This window comes from Phoxinus phoxinus (assembly GCF_949152265.1).
Source record: "Phoxinus phoxinus genome assembly, chromosome: 8".
Taxonomy (NCBI): Eukaryota; Metazoa; Chordata; class Actinopteri; order Cypriniformes; family Leuciscidae; genus Phoxinus; species Phoxinus phoxinus.
The window spans coordinates 35,839,090-35,857,101 of record NC_136883.1 but is presented as its reverse complement, the minus strand read 5'-3'; the positions used below and the strand labels follow the sequence as shown (position 1 = coordinate 35,857,101).

Here is an 18,012-nt window from a genome sequence, read left to right as displayed (position 1 = left end):
AACCAATATGGCAATCCACATCAACAATAAAACAATTCATGTCTGATTATGGTCTTGCTGACAGTTGGCGCTTACAACACCCATGCAGTAGAGAATACTCATTCTTTTCTCCAGTCCATCACTCATATTCCCGCCTGGATTTTTTTCTCACAAGTAACTCCATGATTTCTAATATATCTCAGTCATCAATTCATCCGATTATCATTAGCGACCACGCCCCTATCACAATTAATTGGACAATGACTCGTACACACAAAACAACACCTAGATGGCGTTTTAACACCTCTCTACTCCAAGATTCACAATTTGACGTCCTCATTAAGAAAGAGTGGACATTCTTTCTAGAAACAAATGACTCCTCTGAGTTATCGCCCTCTCTTCTATGGGAAACAGGAAAAACAGTACTTAGAGGAATTATTATATCATTCTCAGTCCACAAAAAAAAAATTGAACTGGAAAAAGAAACGCATTTAGAACAAAAAATTAAACATCTCGAAAATATTAACATGGCTAAACCAACAGTGGAAACCAAGAATAAATTAGATTTATATAAATTAGAACTCAATGGAATAATTAACAAACGAACCCAATTTCTAATACACAGGTTAAGACAGGAAAATTTTTATCATAGCAATAAATCGGGTAAATATTTGGCAAATCAAATAAAAAGAAACAAAGAAAAAACTATGATAACAGCATTACAGGACTCAGCAGGGAAGCTTACCCACTCACCAAGTGAAATCAATCAAATCTTCTATCAGTTTTACAACCAGCTCTACTCATCAGAAAAAGATCCAGACAATAAAGAAATTAACTACTTTCTTAAGAAAATTAATTTACCTAAAATTGACGAGAACCAAAAAAATGAGTTAGAAATTTCAATATCTCAAGCTGAATTTCAGGCTGCACTTATCTCAATGCCAAACAATAAAGCACCTGGTCCAGATGGCTTCCCAGCTGAGTTCTATAAACACTTTTGGTCAATATTGGCCCCACTCTTTATCCGAATGATAACCGAATCAATACACAACTGTAGGCTTCCGGCGACCTCCAACACAGCATCAGTTTCGCTTCTACTCAAACCTAATAAGGATCCGACCTTACCATCGAGTTATAGACCAATTTCATTAATTAATGTAGACACCAAAATCATGGCGAAGGCTCTAGCAATTAGATTAGAAAAGGTTATTCCATCCATAATTCATCCCGATCAAACAGGCTTTGTTAAAGGCAGACTAGCCGCAAACAATACACGTAGACTGTTCAATATTATGCATCAAGGTACAATTCAAGAAAATAACACAGTCATTGTCACATTAGACGCTGAGAAAGCATTTGACCGCGTCAACTGGAAATTCTTGTTTTCCACTTTAGAGCGGTTTGGCTTTGGGGAATCATTTATTAAATGGGTTAAACTATTATACACTTCACCGACAGCCACTATCACCACAAATGGACTGTCCTCACAAAGCTTCACGTTGCACAGGGGGACTAGACAAGGATGCCCACTATCACCTCAACTGTTTACTATTTTTATCGAACCTTTAGCAGCCGCCATACGCCAAGACATACTCATTACAGGCATCAGGACCAAAAATATGCATCATAAAATTAGTCTCTATGCAGATGACATACTACTATTCTTGGAGAACCCTCAAATTTCAATACAAGAAACAATCAAAATCATACATTCATTTTCCAATATATCAGAATACTCGATTAACTGGGATAAATCATCTGTTCTCCCATTACAATCCCAAAGCTGGGATGCAGCGGCCACCACATTACCTATACCCCTGTGCACTGACTGTATCACCTACTTGGGCATAAGAATTTCCCCCAGGCTGTCAGATCTTTTTACTCTAAATTTCACCCCCCTTCTAAAATCAATTCAGGAAGACCTCCATCGTTGGGCAAACCTTCCACTTTCCATCATGGGCAGGATAGCCACAATCAAAATGACAATACTACCCAAAGTAAACTATCTACTTTCAATGACCCCAATACAACCAACCACCGCCTGGTTTAAATCCCTAGACACAGCAATTATAAAATTCTATTGGAAAAATAAGACTCCAAGAATAAAACTATCCACCCTTCAGAAACCAAAGAGCCTTGGAGGATTAGAAGCACCAAATTTTTCTTTATACTGTTTAGCAAATCACCTGCAATATGTACACAGATGGATTCACCCCAACCAATCTGACGTTACCTGGCTAGATTTAGAACAAAATGTGTGTGATAACTTTCAGATCTCAGACCTGCCTTTTTTTACCCGGACAATTAAAAAACACTCCTGTTTCAAAGCACCTACAATCAGCTCAACTCTGACAGCCTGGTGGAAATTCCACAATATTACTAACACAAAGCTTTCCCATCTGAAACTCACCCCAATTTGGAATAACCCTGATTTCATTTGCAATAATAAAACACTCAATTTTAATTCCTGGAAAGATAAAGGTATTACTCATCTGCAACATATTTTCATCAATGGCAATTTCTCTACATTTGAGGACTTGGTCCAGAAATTTGGCATCACCGATAAACAATACCTACAATATCTACAGATTAAATCAACAATTAAATCATCAATTAAACCAACCACTAACACTCCAATGGTCAATTTAGAACTCGCTCCACCTATATCAAAACTAATTAATATTTCATCCTCAAAAAAACTACTATCTAAAATCTACAAAATAGTGATACAAACAGACATTATCATAAATCTCCCCACTGCTAAATGGGAATCGGATTTATCTATTCACACTGATGCCGATTTCTGGACTCAAGTCTGCAAAAACACTTTTTTCATGACCAAAAATACTAATTTACAGTTAATACAATACAAGACTATCCACAGGACTCACCTCACTGGACGGAAATTATTTCATATGGGCTCCACTTCAGACATCTGTTCACACTGTACTCAGAACTGCAGGGACACATATATTCATGCTCTCTGGCACTGTACTCCTATACAACAACTATGGGAAAAGGTTACAGGGATTTTATCCGCTTTCTTTGGTTGTTCCATCCCGTCGTCCCCATCTCTTTGTCTACTTGGAGACATCTCCACAATCAACCTAAATATCGTGAATAGTAAAACTCTGCTGGTCGCGTTAGCTGTCGCCAAGAAAACTATCTTCATAAATTGGAAAACAAAAAACAAAATTCATATCTCTATTTGGAAAAACCTACTTTTGGATCACATCTCAGTAGAAATATCAAATCACTCCCCTGGAAAAAACTCAATTGATTCACCATCCATTTGGCTAGCACTTTCTAAATTTCTAAATTCTTAGCTCCGTTGGCCCCCTCTGCCCGAGACTCAGTTTTCGAGACTCAGTTTTCGCGATTTCATTTATCACTCATCAATATTAGTAAACTTGCTCTATTGTCGTTTGCCATACCCCTTTACCACTTAGATAACTCATTTCTCACAATATAACATATCTACAGCATTAGGGACAAATCAGCAGGACGGGGATAATTTTTTTTCTCTCTCTCCACTACAAACCTTAAAACGCCTCCCTATATCCTATTTCCAGAATGGCACACCGACAACCTGTAATTTTCCTCTGTACGGCTTTAGCCTCCAGGGGCATGAGACTGGCTCCCTGGTGGGGGGTGGGCTGGGGTTACCTTGAGGGAGAGCATGCCTCACCTCTTAACCGCGCCTCCACGAACCTCCTCCTCCACTGTAACTGCTGGGGCCGGCTCCACTCTGCACACCTCACTTTTTAATGCTCCTCATTTTAGATGACCAACAATCACATACATATTTAAGAACTGGGATGTGCTGTGTGGAGGGCCTGAAGAAGCTCTGCACTGCTGTCCTCTACCTCTTTTTAATGCATCTCATCATACATTTAATCACACAATCAATAGGGAAAAGGGTGGTGCTTGGGATGGATCTGAATAAGTTCTACCCCCTGCGCTGCACCTCTTTTAATGCACTTACACCTCATTTAGACTTAGAAGGCACATATTACAGGGACAGTGGGGTGTGTAAATGAGCTGGCCCGTCAGTAGGACAACAACTGATGTTGGGAGCAGGGGAGGGCAGAGGTGGGGAGGATTTCTGGGTTTCCCCCATCCCCACGAAGCCCCACTCCACCCCTGGGTTTACTGTGTTCCTCGGCCCCGGTGAGGGCTGGAGCAGTCTGAGGAAAGATCCGTTGAGCCTGACCCAACCCAACCCAACTCATCCCCTCCTATAACTATGGGACAGTACTTTAACTTTAATTATAACAACCAATACTACACCCGTCCTGCTGATCTCAACATTCAAACACAGAACACTTAATCATACACAAACATACACGCACGGTCATGTTTATTCCTACGCACTCACACACACACACACACACACACACACAGGTTTATTCATACGCGCACACACACACACACACACACACACAGGCACTCGCACGCACATACACGCCCTCCTTTTCCACCCTTATGGTAACCAACCCCTTTTTTTTATTTTTATTTTTTTTATTTATTTTTTTTTCCTCTTTTCTTATGTTGAATGTGTGAAACATGCTCTCTCCATATTTTTCCATATAATATCAAACAATCATTGTATGTTGTATGTTTTATGTCTTTTACACTTTGTTTGGGTTTTGTACGTGTGAAGTTTTGCCAATAAAAAAAAAAAAAAAAAAAAAAAAAAGAAAAAAAAAAAAAAAAAAAAAAAAAAAAAAAAAAAAAAAGAAGTGAGTGTTGAACACACACACACACACACACACTGTGAATTATTGCTGATTGGTTGGTTTGCTCAAGGGCACATCAGTTGTGGGTAATGAGAGAAGAAGAGAGCGCTGTTCATTCACTCCCTCCACCTACATTTCCTTAAACTTGAACCTGTGACCTTTGGGTTATAAGTCCGACTCTCTATCCATTAGGCCACCACTGCCCCCCTTTCGAGAGTTTGCATGGTTTCTTTTCAGAAGACCACATGCCACTGCTCATGCCAAACATGTTAAGTATATAATGTTTACACAAGTGTACATGAGGCAATCTCCTCTAAAGTGGATTAATGTTTCCTCTTAATCCGTTAATAGCCATACATGCAGCGTTTGCCTGATGTGAGGCTGAAGTCCTGAAGTATTTGAGATGTTACATGCACCATTGCTCTTAAAATGACTCTTTAACCCCTGACTCTTTTCATTCATATCTAACATTTCTGTGTTTGTATAGTACGACAATTTTAGTATTTCTCCTTACACTTCATTTATTTGACAATATAAACAAGTGTCTTCTGTTTATCCATCCTTTACACACACACACACACACACACACACACACACACACACACACACACACACACACACACACACACACACACACACACACACACACACACACACACACACACACACACACACGTTCAGCAGCTATTACTTCAATGTCTCATGATCCTTTAATAATCATTATAATATGCAAATTTGGTTCTCAAGGAACATTTTCAGGATTCTTTGAGAAGAAACAACATTCATTTGAAATAGAATATTTAGTAACGTTATAAAAGTCTTTAATGTCACTTTTGATCCAATTAATGTGCCATTTCTGAATAAAAGTATTTATTTCTTCTTTTTTTTTAAACTGACCCCATAGAATGGTTATTTGCCATAAACTCTAAAATGGCCAACAGGAGTGAGCCAATGGGAATTATTAAAAACTTAATTTGCTTTACTTGATCAAATCTGTAATATGTGACATGTCTGACTCTTAGCTCTCGTCACTGAGATCATCATTCATCTCTCTCCATCCCCTCAGCTTTGCTCACGCTGTGATATCAACTCTCTGCGGCTTCATGTGTCAGACGAGCAGAAGTGAAGCAAAGGCCACTGTCTACACAAGATACACAAGCCCGTATAGCGTTTGACCTTTACACACACACACACACACACACACACACACACACACACACACACACATACACTCACTCTCTCTCACTAGTCTCTCCGGTACAGTTAGAGAGTGTATGGCTTGTTAAATGTGTGTGTGTTTAGATGAGCGGCATGCATGGCTGGTGTGTGTGTGTGTGTGTGTGTGTGTGTGTGTGTGTGTGTGTGTGTGTGTGTGTGTGTGTGTGTGTGTGTGTGTGTGTGTGTGTGTGTGTGTGTGTGTGTGTGTGTGTGTGTGTGTGTGTGTGTGTGTGTGTGTGTGTGTGTGTGTGTGTGTGTGTGTGTGTGTGTGTGTGTGTGTGTGTGTGTGTGTGTGTGTGTGTGTGTGTGGTTATGAGCTGCAGGGAAGAAATTGAGTGTATGTTTTTGATCAGCGCTGGTACATGAGCTACAGTCCAAATCAGGATTAACACACACATTTATTGTGTCTAGCATTATAATAACCTATATTATTTTGCCAAGCCATGTTATCAACATATATCTTTGAAATGATTGACAACAGACTATTACTGAAAATGAATGCACACAGAGATGCTGCCATGATAGGAAGAATATTTGCTCATTAGTTGTGAATGCATTTTTTTTGTATGTTTTTATTTGAATATGTTCTAATCAAAACAATCACTGAAACTGCCCTGCTTTTCATAGATGGACACAATATTTGCATACAAGTGTAATGTGACCTACAAACCAGTATTATTATAGAATGATTTAAATAGGCCTACTATTATAGTTAAAATAAAATAAAATATAAATAAAAGCTAATATAATAATATCAGCTAATAAAAAAAAGCTAATATATATATATATATATATATATATATATATATATATATATATATATATGTGTTTTTTTTTGTATTAGCTTATATTATTATATATATATAACCTGAAAATATAAGAATAAAAGCTGATATATATGATATATATATATAGGCTATATATATTAGCTTTTATTCTTATATTTTCAGGTTTAATTAGTAATTTTATGTGCTTTTTGTCTTTTACTATTAGACCTATTTGGTTTCTTTTGATTGATTGATTTATTTCCAATTAGTCATTTTAGTTTTGAAACTCATTTCCACTATTTGCCAACATTTCGCATTTTTGTTTTTCATATTATATTATATCATATTTCATATATATATATACAAAAAAAAAATTCCAGCTTTATTTCCCAAACAATTAAAATAGTTTGTTAACAATAATAACTTTAAAAACCTGTAACTGCTTCATAGCTTTGCAGTTATAGAACGTTTAGAACCTCTGTCAGCCAATCAGAAACCAGCGTTAATGAGCGCCATTATGAATTAATTTCATAAACCAGGCTGAGACCGTGGAAGTGATCTGTGTACTGCAGTGTCTCATTATGACCACTAGATGTCAGAGTTTCACCTGAAGACTGTATCTGGTGTCATCATGCAGATGCTCCTCATGGCCTGAGAACAGTTAGTGTAGGAACTCCCTCTCCCTCGAGCGTGAAGATGCTGGAGTTTCACACAAACATGTGAGTTTCCAACGGCATTCGTGACTCCTCGTGTGCTCACGTCAGCATCCAGCTGCTCCAGAGTCTTTCCAAGTGGACTTTCCCTGTTACACTTTCAAGTGAAATCATCTTAAAGGGGTGGTGGATTATGATGTAACTGGATTTAATGGATGATGTTCTTTTTTCTTCTATAGGCTGAAAAGATGATGATTTTGAGCAGATGATGACTCAAAACAAAACTTGATAAATCATTGTCAATGTTTAAATTTTTTTCGTTGACATTTTCGGTCCTTTTTTCACATACAGATGACAACATTATCAAAATGTTCACACAGATCTGCAAAAAAACAAACAAAAATGCTGTATTTTGCTGTTTTAGGCTATGCAGGCCAGTAGTTAGCTGTCACTTTGTTGAAGAAACATTATGTGCCTAAAGAAACACATAATACACATGCGTTTTTGTGGTTTACACAGACACAAAAGCTTTCAAACGTTTGTCTTTCAGGCCCAAAACGGTATAAATGAACAAAAAGCATTAAAAGTTTTTAGTTTTCTGAGCGAATTATATACACAACAACTAATGAGCTAATGAGCGACAGGTGTGAGAAATAACTCAAACAATTAATAACCATGACAACCCAAGACAAGCGGGAACATGTGAACAAAGGAGCCAGGAAACAAAGAGAAACAAACTAAAAGTCATTGAAAATGAAACCAAAACACGTGATGGGAAGAAGGGCGGTTATTTCTCAATTTACTGTACAACTTTTACTGTTCTTTCTATAGCTATAAAGGTTGCAAAAGCCAAGGCATTTTCTTTATCTTCAGATGTTTGAACATCGTCTGACATCTAACGGAGTCATTATTGGGTTCGGGTGAATTCTTCATTTAAACGCTGTGTTTAACATCTAAGAAACTGTTCTCTGCGTAGAACATGACCGTAACATATGGGTAACATCTGCCTTGGAAGCATTGCAGCGATCGCATGTTTCATCTGTGAACAGTTTAGCCAAGTTGCTTTTACTTTAATGAACTTTCATCTGACTCGGACTACAGCTTCATCTCAGCGGACTTTAGATATGCTCTCCGATGATGTGACAAACTTGAAGATATCGAGAGATAAAAATCAGTTTTTGAGGATTAAATTGAACAAGATTACTTTAATTAGCAAAAATATTACCAATAAAAAAGTCATTAATCGTAACTTGGCCCAAATGCTGCCATTGTTTGACAGTTGAATCTAGTTTGACAGCTGAGAAAACATGAGGATTTCATGTGGGAGTTTCCCAGGGAAAAGCCTTTTTTTTTTTAAAGGACTTTGGCAAGAGAATCGGCAGACTCTGAAACAAATACAATAATCTGGGTTTTTAACATTGATTTTACCAGCTAAAGACATAAAACACTCCACCCTCGGAAGTAAGTTAAATTCAAGTTTAAGATTCAAGGATTGTAATTTGCTTTAAACCGAGCAAGTAATATTAATTCCTAAGTACTTACATCCTGATTTTGACATACAAAAGGGCAAGTCTGTTTCCAAAATCTGAACGTCAATGGTTTATAGGGATGCAAATACTTTTAGTGAAGTTTAGTTTATAACGTGGAAAGTATTTTAATATTTTCACAACTTGAGAGACGTGTGATAGATTTTTGATAAGGAAACTTTATACTCGACACCCATTCTGTTCAGACCACCAATAACCAATCTGAGTGATGATATGGCTCTTTAGCCAAACTAAACAGCGAAGGGTTCAGGCTTTCTGTCAACAGTTTGTTTGGTTGATAAAGCAGGCGAGTCCAGGGAGTGAATTTTGAGCCCAATCCAAATTTGTCTAATGCAAATAAATATTTCCATTCGACTCTATAAAATGCTTTCTCGGTGTGTAGAGAAATAATCACTAATGTCTGATGCAGAAGAATACACAACATCAAGACGTTTTTAAGTAATAATGGAGTGACGTCCCTTAATGAAGCCCGTCTGGTCTTGTGAAATATCTGGTATTATATGCTCTTTTTTTTTTTAGCCAATACTTTAGATAATATTTTAACATCCACATTTAAAGGGAAAGTTCACTCAAAAAATTGAATTCTGTCATAATTTACTCACTCATCCAAACCTGTATGAGTTTTTATTCTTTTTTGGGTGAACTATCCCTTTAATAAGAAAATCGGCCTATAGTATACAATCAATGTCTTTATCTGGCTTCAGGAAACTGGGATATGGTCCTGTGTAAAGGCCTGTTCACACCAAGAACGATAACAATAAAGATAACTATATTAGCTAACAAAGGCGTGCTTGTCTGTCACTTTAAATGCTCGAGCTCTTTAAAGCAGGACGGATTCTGATTGGCTGTCAATGTTTTTATCATTCATCAGCTGGATAAAATCGTTCTGAAAGTCCAAGTAGTTTCCCTGTGCCGTTATTTTTATAGTTGTGGTGTGAACTATATTCTTTAATATTGAGAATGATTTAGAACTACATCTTTATCGTTATCTGTATAGTTATATAGTCCTTGGTGTGAACGGGCCTTAACACTTGATGGACTGTTCAAAAGAATAATTGAACATATTAAGAAGACAATTTTGAGGATAATTTTCTACAGATCTTGACGGGGAATCCGTCTTGTCCCGGGGCTTTACCGCTCTGTGTGGATTTGATTTAATCCTTTAATCTCTTGTAAGTTGTAAAGGTTTATCTAGATTTCTCTTTTGATCGTCTTTAACTGTGGGAAAGTTTACATTAGCCTGGAATGTTAACATAAGAGAATCGTTATGCGTAAATTAATAATAGTTTTGAAAAATATAATTAATTTCCTGGGGACCAATTGTAATTTCCTTTAGATATGTTCCTAATCTTCGGAATAAGTTGAGATGCTGATTTACTTTTTAACTGTTGTTAACCTAATCACACTGTTTTTTCTGTCAATAAAAAATCAAATGAAGCCGTTCGCCGGAGATGTGTTAAAAGAAATCGGAGTGCATTCATGATTATTAGGCTACCGGTATAATAATCCTCCTGGCGCTGGGTCTGAGTGAGTCATTTACTCTCTTACCTTTGTTCTTTGATTAACATTAATGACACTTTAAGACCAGCCGCTGCTGACAGAGACGCGATCCGACACGCGTCCCATTTTCTCTACGTTCATTTTAGACTTTATTTAAATCATGACTGCTCTTATGAGGATACTCGATAAAACAGGCATTTTGGCATAATTTGTGTGTTATGGTTTGTTCAAGCCCGAAAGAGAACTCAATAGGCTACTGACGCGGGTCTCTTCTGTGGGTCGAGTGTGTGTGTAATAGGCAGGACTTACAGCGCGGTCTCTTTAGTCTTGTCACGCTTGAAGGGTTTAAAAGCATTCACATTAATAATAGCGTGATCATACAACGCTAGTCAATTGCGTTCAATATTTTTAACACTTTAAACTGTTTTTATTTTTATGGTGCCGCGGTGGGCAAGTGATGAAACTGGTGTTGTGACTGAACACCGTGTAACACCGGTAACACCGACTATCGTAGCAAGCCTAGTGCTCGGTCAGATCCACTTTCAACAGCGTTTCTCAGAAATTGCTTACTGCACCTTTAATTAGCACTGAATAAGTAAAGTGTGTTATAATATAGCAGACCTCAAGTCAAGTCAAGCTTTTATTAAGATCCCTTTTGGGCAATTTGGTTGCAGCACAGGTCAACAGACAAAAAAAACTGACACATACAATACATCATGGTAATAAATAACACGTATTACAAAAAATAAAAATATAAAAACCTTAAAAATACCTTTAAGACTTATTTAATAGTCTAATTGCACTCGGAACAAAAGAGTATTTGTATCGATTATTTTTAATCTTTGGTAATCTATAGCGACGACCTGAGGGCAACATAGAGAACTCTGGGTATAAGAAGTGTCCACTGTCTGAAATCACAGAATGGACTCGACTCAAAACATTTCTGTTAAACAAAACTGTCAAGCTTCTTTGCTCTTTACCTATAATCTTCCCACTGTTTTTAACTAATGTTTTTAGTGCATTTTTGTATTTCACACTAAGATTTCCAAACCAGCAGATAATGGAAAAGGACAACACTGGCTCTATATAAGACTTATAGAATAATTCCATCAGAGTTTTGTCTTTGTTAAATGATCTTAATTGTCTAAGACAGTAAAGGCGCTGCTGTCCCTTTTTACACAGGGCCTCTGTGTTCAAATCAAACCTACATTTTTCATCAATAATTGTTCCGAGATATTTATAACTATCCACACATTCAACCTTATTGTTCTTAACAAATGTGTCTTGGGAAGGATGTGTTTGTTTTCTAAAATCAATACTCATGTCTTTTGTCTTGGATACATTAATCTGCAAACATGCATCATCACACCACTTCACGAAATCATCAACCAGTGGACCATGGCACGTTTCATTTTCTTCTAGAAGACTTACAATAACTGTGTCGTCTGCAAATTTTAAAAAGTACCTATTTTTATGTTTACTTACACAATCATTTGTATATAAAATGTACAATAAGGGAGACAAAACACATCCCTGAGGAGAACCTGTAGATGTTGTCAGGGGGGCTGAAAGACTGCCATTTACTCTCACTCTCTGAGTTCGATCGGTTAAAGCATGTCACTTAGAGCATTTTAAACCTGCTATCAATTGCAGGATCAATGACCTACTTAATGAATTATGAAAATAGGGCATTGAAATTGTAAACACAGAGGAAAGCATATAAACACCCTAAAACAAAAAGTGCACTTAAAAAAAAGGGTGCACTGAAATTTTAAATGTCTCAGGCCTGCCTATAGTAGTTAACATGACTCTTCTGAAATTCCCAACATTGCTGCAATAATATCAAGAGTTAGTCACGTGTAGCAATCCGTTGAGCTTCATCAGGCGTATTAAAAAGCAATGTTTCATCCTCCGTGAACTGGTAGTCGTACTGGAGGAATGGCAGCTGGAATCGGACATCCTTCAGCAACTGTTTGACGGGTTTAAAGCGAGATCGGCGGAGATGGACAGATCCTCAAAGAGTCTTTGTATTTTGCCTCATGTTGTCCGACCCATTCCATAGCGCTTTTTCCTTCTCCTTTCTTCTTCTCCGAATTTATGAAAGCACACATCGAGGCGAGGGGGAGGACCTTCCCGTGGGTTTGGGCACAAACATTGATTCCAATTGGGCCTTTCTCACCGTTCTCTAGACTGTTGATCCTGTGATCCGCTGTCGACCGGATTTAGAAGTCATCATCTCAATCCAGTCATGTCGAGTTTTGTCTTTCAGAGTTTTATTTCATCCGCAGCCAGCGCTGTGAAGTTATCGCCCGTGAGTGTGTGTCTGTGCCTCACAAGAGACACTGGAAACTTGCCCAAGTCTCCTTTAGACCAGTCACTGATTCTTGTAGAGCCACCATTGACTTGTGGATCGAAGCTGAGATGTTTTCTTTTATCGAAGCTTGTTGCTTTGCTCGCTCCTGGCTCATTGAGATGTGACCGGGCTTCTTAAGACTTCCCAGCACTATACCAGTTCTCGTTGTGGGCTGGGCGTTTTTGTTCTTACTCATTTCTTCTTGTTTTTTTATTTATTTTTGCTACTGTAACCCTAATAAACATGATTTAGAATATATATGATTTCGTGTATAAGAAACAGTCAGCTCTGCCGACACGCGTCTTAACCTCACATTGCCAAAAAGGAAGAATGCTGAAGTGTACTTCTTTTTATCAAGGGTAACCAACAACGTATACAAAACATATTAATTCAAAGGCATGAAAACTTAACTAAGCAGCAGAAGCATATTAGACACATTCGTTATAGACATTTGAATGAACTGCTTGCTAAAAGTGTCCCAAAAAAAATGGGTTACATATTTACTGTAAATTAAGGTAAAGGCATTTTATAAGTTTAAAGCTATTGTAGCTACTTTTCATTTAGTTTGATTTTTGTTGTATGTAAGGGTTTTATTGGCCTGTGAGAAGGTATGAAGTTTTCTGTTTCCATCCCTCCACCTTTTTTTCTCTCCTTGATTTGTAGAAGTCCCTTCTTGAGGAAACCGTAAGGCGTGAGTGTGAAGAAAGGGAAGAACTGACAGCAGCGCTGACACTGGCCAAAGAGCAGCTTCAGGAACTCAGACACTCCACCCTTAAACCACACGAGAGCCAGTCACACACCCGACTCTCCAGATCCACAGTTATGAACTCAGACCTCCCCGTCCCCAGAGTCAATCCCAGCCCTTCCCATCCTCCGATACGCAACCACAGCAGCACCTCATCCAGACTGTGTGTGGCTGGGAGTCGTTCTGCTAGCGTGGGAAGAAGTGAGGCGTCCTGGCATGGATCATCCCGGCCAACACCCACCCTGCCCAAAATCAGCAAAGAGAGAGTCTCTTCAGTGAACGACCTGTGCAAAAGCTTCGGCGGGGCGAGGAGCAGACAGGACAAGCTCTGATTCTCCCTAAACACAGATGGTGTGCTCAGTATTCTTCTAGGAGTCACGTCTGTTCATGTTTTGATGTCTTTTATTTTGTATATTGTCTAGTGTCATGTGACTCGTGTTTCCCGAGACGCCAGTAGTTTCGACATGGCGTGAACGCAGCATTTAGCCCTCATGTTTCCATTGTGCCTGTTGGTGAGTTCTGTTCAAGTTCTGTCTAGTCTGCTCAAATCAAGTTCTGTTTACTTTGTGTTTCAATGAACTGCATTTGGGTTTTCATCTCAGCTCGCCTGCAGTGGATTTCCGCTAGGCTCCGCTAGGTCCGATGTCACCGATTAGAGTGGTCCAGATTCTGATTGACAGTCTCTCAGACCCGTGTTTCTCACAGAGAGACTAAAAAACATCATTCTAAATGTTTTACCGATTCAAGACTTTTATTTTGAAAGTCGTGTGGGAAAGCTGGTGACTGTTCTGACCTCTGTAAAATCCATAGGGAGAAATAAATACAAAAATGTATTTGAAATACATTTGTTTTATGCGAAGTATACTACACATACATTTACATATATATGTACTTAATATAAATACCCTGCAATGGAAATTTTGGTATACTAAACTGATATACTTAGTCTGATAAATTGGAACAACTAATTTAGTGTTTAATGCACATTAGTTTTCCAAACACACGGTGTCATGAGGACAACACTACGATTCACTGAAGCGCCGTCGTCTTTGCGCATGCCTTTGGGTGGCCATTATGCTAATATTTCACCTTGTGACACAGACGTTTGAGAAAGTAATTATCTGGTCTTCGATCGAGGTATTTTAGGCAGGTCTGCTCTGTTAGATCGAATACATTCCTTTGTGGGAGACTGTGAGCTTTGTATCTTTGCAGATTGTACACATACAGTACGTATACAACCAGATACATTACACACTAAAGGAACACATTATCCAGCAGATGTGTTATCCAACAATACCTTTACCACGTCCATCCATCATCATCCTTGTCTTATGTAGTGCACCTCTTGACACATTCAAATGAATGTGTTTTATGTTTGTGAGAGAGATCAATGGTTTTCTGCATTCTTCATAACGGCACACACTGATGCCCCTCAGCCAAGAACACACATTCTCACACATATTTGAGCCACCCACAGATGTGCACACTCCCAGTCCATAAAGATTACCCACACAAACATTCCCATGAAATGAAGTCTCAAAAATGCTCGCCTACATCCACCCACACGGATCTACTGTATCTGGCACACGGATACACACACTCTGCTATTCCTCTTTCTGGAGGGATTCTTGCTGCTTTTTTCTCTAACTAACTTTGATCTCTTTGTACCAATGTTTTTTCTCTTCGGTCTGTCTATCCCTCCTCTGACAATGGCTGTGTGTGGCATTCATATCACTTCCTAAATCAAACTTAGTAGAGGAAGCACATGTTGAAAGATTTGTTGTACTTTATTCATCAAAGCATCACAACTGTTTGATGATGAAAGAAATGTCAGCATATTAGAATGCTTTCTGAAGGATCATGTGACACTGAAGCTTAAATTCAGCTTTGATCACAGGAATAATGGCATTTTAAAACGTTAAATTAGAAAAGTTATTTTAAATTGTAATAATATTTCAAAATATTATGTTTTACTGTATTTTGATCTAAACAAAGGCAGCCTGGAGCAGAAGAGACTTAAGAGAGACATAAGATTATTACTGTCTGATAAGAAATGACACAATTTATCAAGACGTTGAAGCAGAAGCAGACGTTGAAGCTCTCGTTGTAAGAGGCTTTCCTTGCCATTAATGCTTGGATAACATTACAAATAATGGCTGTGATGTACATAAACCTATAGGCTACCAACATCCGTTGCCATGATTTTTGGCAAAAAATACACACAAAAAAACACATTAGTCACATAACATCGGCGTCATTTTGCAATCATTTTATTAACATTTAGAAAATATCGTTAAAAGTTTTGTGCAAATTTGTAACGGAAACCAGGATATTTAATCGCCTCTGACTTGCTTGGGGACACTTAATGTTCTCTTGCATTGAAAGACTGATTATACAGAGATCATACTATCTTTATTAATAGTGATATTAAACACATTTTAGGCTTAATATTAAGAAATGTGCATTGTGCAGTAAAGAAGTACTCCAAATAAAGTTTAATTATAATATTTATATAAGTAAGTCTCAAGCGATATGTCAGTTAATGGTTTTGTAGTGTACTTTGTATGAAATAAATGTTCTTTTATTACTTTTTAGATGAAATGCACTAATTTAATAATTGTAGATCTTTACAACAGAAGTGAATCACCACATGACTTCAGCTGAACAACAGCTTTATTTCCCAGTTATGTAATGATGACTTGACCTGACATTGCTCTTAATCAGTCACTTTTTCTGCTGAGGTATTTTGGAGTGTATAGCTATATCCGTCTCATTCTTGGACAAGCATGATGTTTACTCCAATCTGACTGTCATAAGTTCAAGCTCACATCCTCTCTTCCTGCTGAACTCTTGAACCAGAGACTTTATTCTTCCCTCACAAAAAAAAGTTCAAGTGTGCTATTATACTAAATACAAAAAGCAGACTACACTAAAAAAAGTACTAAAATGAATTTGAAGTTAGCTTTATAAAACGTTTTTTTGTCATTAGCTGAGCTGTGTCCTGCGATCCTCCTTCACACGTCCTGCTTTTGCTCATCTAAACTCTTAAACTCTTTCTAAAGTGAATGGAAGTCTTTAAATGAGTGCCAACCGAAGTCACAGAGGAAGCATTTGTGTTTTTTTTTAGAAATGTCAGTCTCTTAACTCAGAAGTCAGGAAGCCGAAGAAGAATACAGTTTTGTATGATTTCATCATGTCTATGGAGGCGAACAGGATCTTAATGTATCTATAGATATTGAGCAGAACTTGTTCTGACAGGTTTTTTGTTTCATTTTTTTGGACTGTAAAGCAGCAGGAAATATTAATCTTCATAAAATCGGAAGGCAGTGTAAAATGTGAATGAAAAAAGAGTGCTTCATTTTTGTTTGGATGGATCTGTGCTGATAATAATTTGCAACTTTATATCTCACAATTGCAACTTTATATCTCACAATTGCATCTTTATATCTCACAATTGCAACTTTATATCTCACAATTGCAACTTTATATCTCACAATTGCATCTTTATATCTCACAATTGCATCTTTGTATCTCACAATTGCATCTTTGTATCTCACAATTGCAACTTTATATCTCACAATTGCATCTTTGTATCTCACAATTGCAACTTTATATCTCACAATTGCATCTTTGTATCTTACAATTGCAACTTTATATCTCACAATTGCATCTTTGTATCTTACAATTGCATCTTTGTATCTCACAATTGCAACTTTATATCTCACAATTGCATCTTTATATCTCACAATTGCATCTTTGTATCTCACAATTGCAACTTTATATCTCACAATTGCAACTTTATATCTCACAATTGCATTTTATATCTCACAATTGCATCTTTGTATCTCACAATTGCATCTTTGTATCTCACAATTGCATCTTTATATCTCACAATTGCATTTAGTATCTCACAATTGCATCTTTGTATCTCACAATTGCAACTTTATATCTCACAATTGCATCTTTATATCTCACAATTGCATCTTTGTATCTCACAATTGCAACTTTATATCTCACAATTGCATCTTTATATCTCACAATTGCATCTTTGTATCTCACAATTGCAACTTTATATCTCACAATTGCAACTTTATATCTCACAATTGCATCTTTATATCTCACAATTGCAACTTTATATCTCACAATTGCATCTTTGTATCTCACAATTGCATCTTTGTATCTCACAATTGCATCTTTGTATCTCACAATTGCATCTTTGTATCTCACAATTGCAACTTTATATCTCACAATTGCATCTTTGTATCTCACAATTGCATCTTTGTATCTCACAATTGCATCTTTGTATCTCACAATTGCATCTTTATATCTCACAATTGCATCTTTATATCTCACAATTGCATCTTTGTATCTCACAATTGCAACTTTATATCTCACAATTGCATCTTTATATCTCACAATTGCAACTTTATATCTCACAATTGCATCTTTGTATCTCACAATTGCATCTTTGTATCTCACAATTGCATCTTTGTATCTCACAATTGCATCTT

At 37.3% G+C, this 18,012-nt stretch overlaps 1 protein-coding gene across 8 annotated transcripts in view; it reads left to right on the top strand.

Annotated features, from left to right (window-relative positions):
* The window catches only part of lekr1 (Leucine-, glutamate- and lysine-rich protein 1), a 157,696-nt gene that overhangs the window by 117,731 nt on the left and 21,953 nt on the right, over window positions 1-18,012 (top strand). For 5 of the 8 annotated variants that reach the window (XR_013798677.1, XR_013798679.1, XR_013798680.1 and 2 more), the window contains exon 13: window positions 13,420-14,013. The exons of 1 other annotated variant lie outside the window; for it this stretch is intronic. Coding sequence is in view for 1 of the 7 variants with exons in the window: in XM_079621608.1 (XP_079477734.1) it covers window positions 13,420-13,833 (414 nt within the window). In the remaining 6 variants the exon portion in view is untranslated. Of the gene's footprint in view, window positions 1-13,419; window positions 15,474-18,012 lie in introns of those variants that run through there. 2 more of the 8 variants (XR_013798683.1, XM_079621608.1) reach the window with 2 other exon arrangements.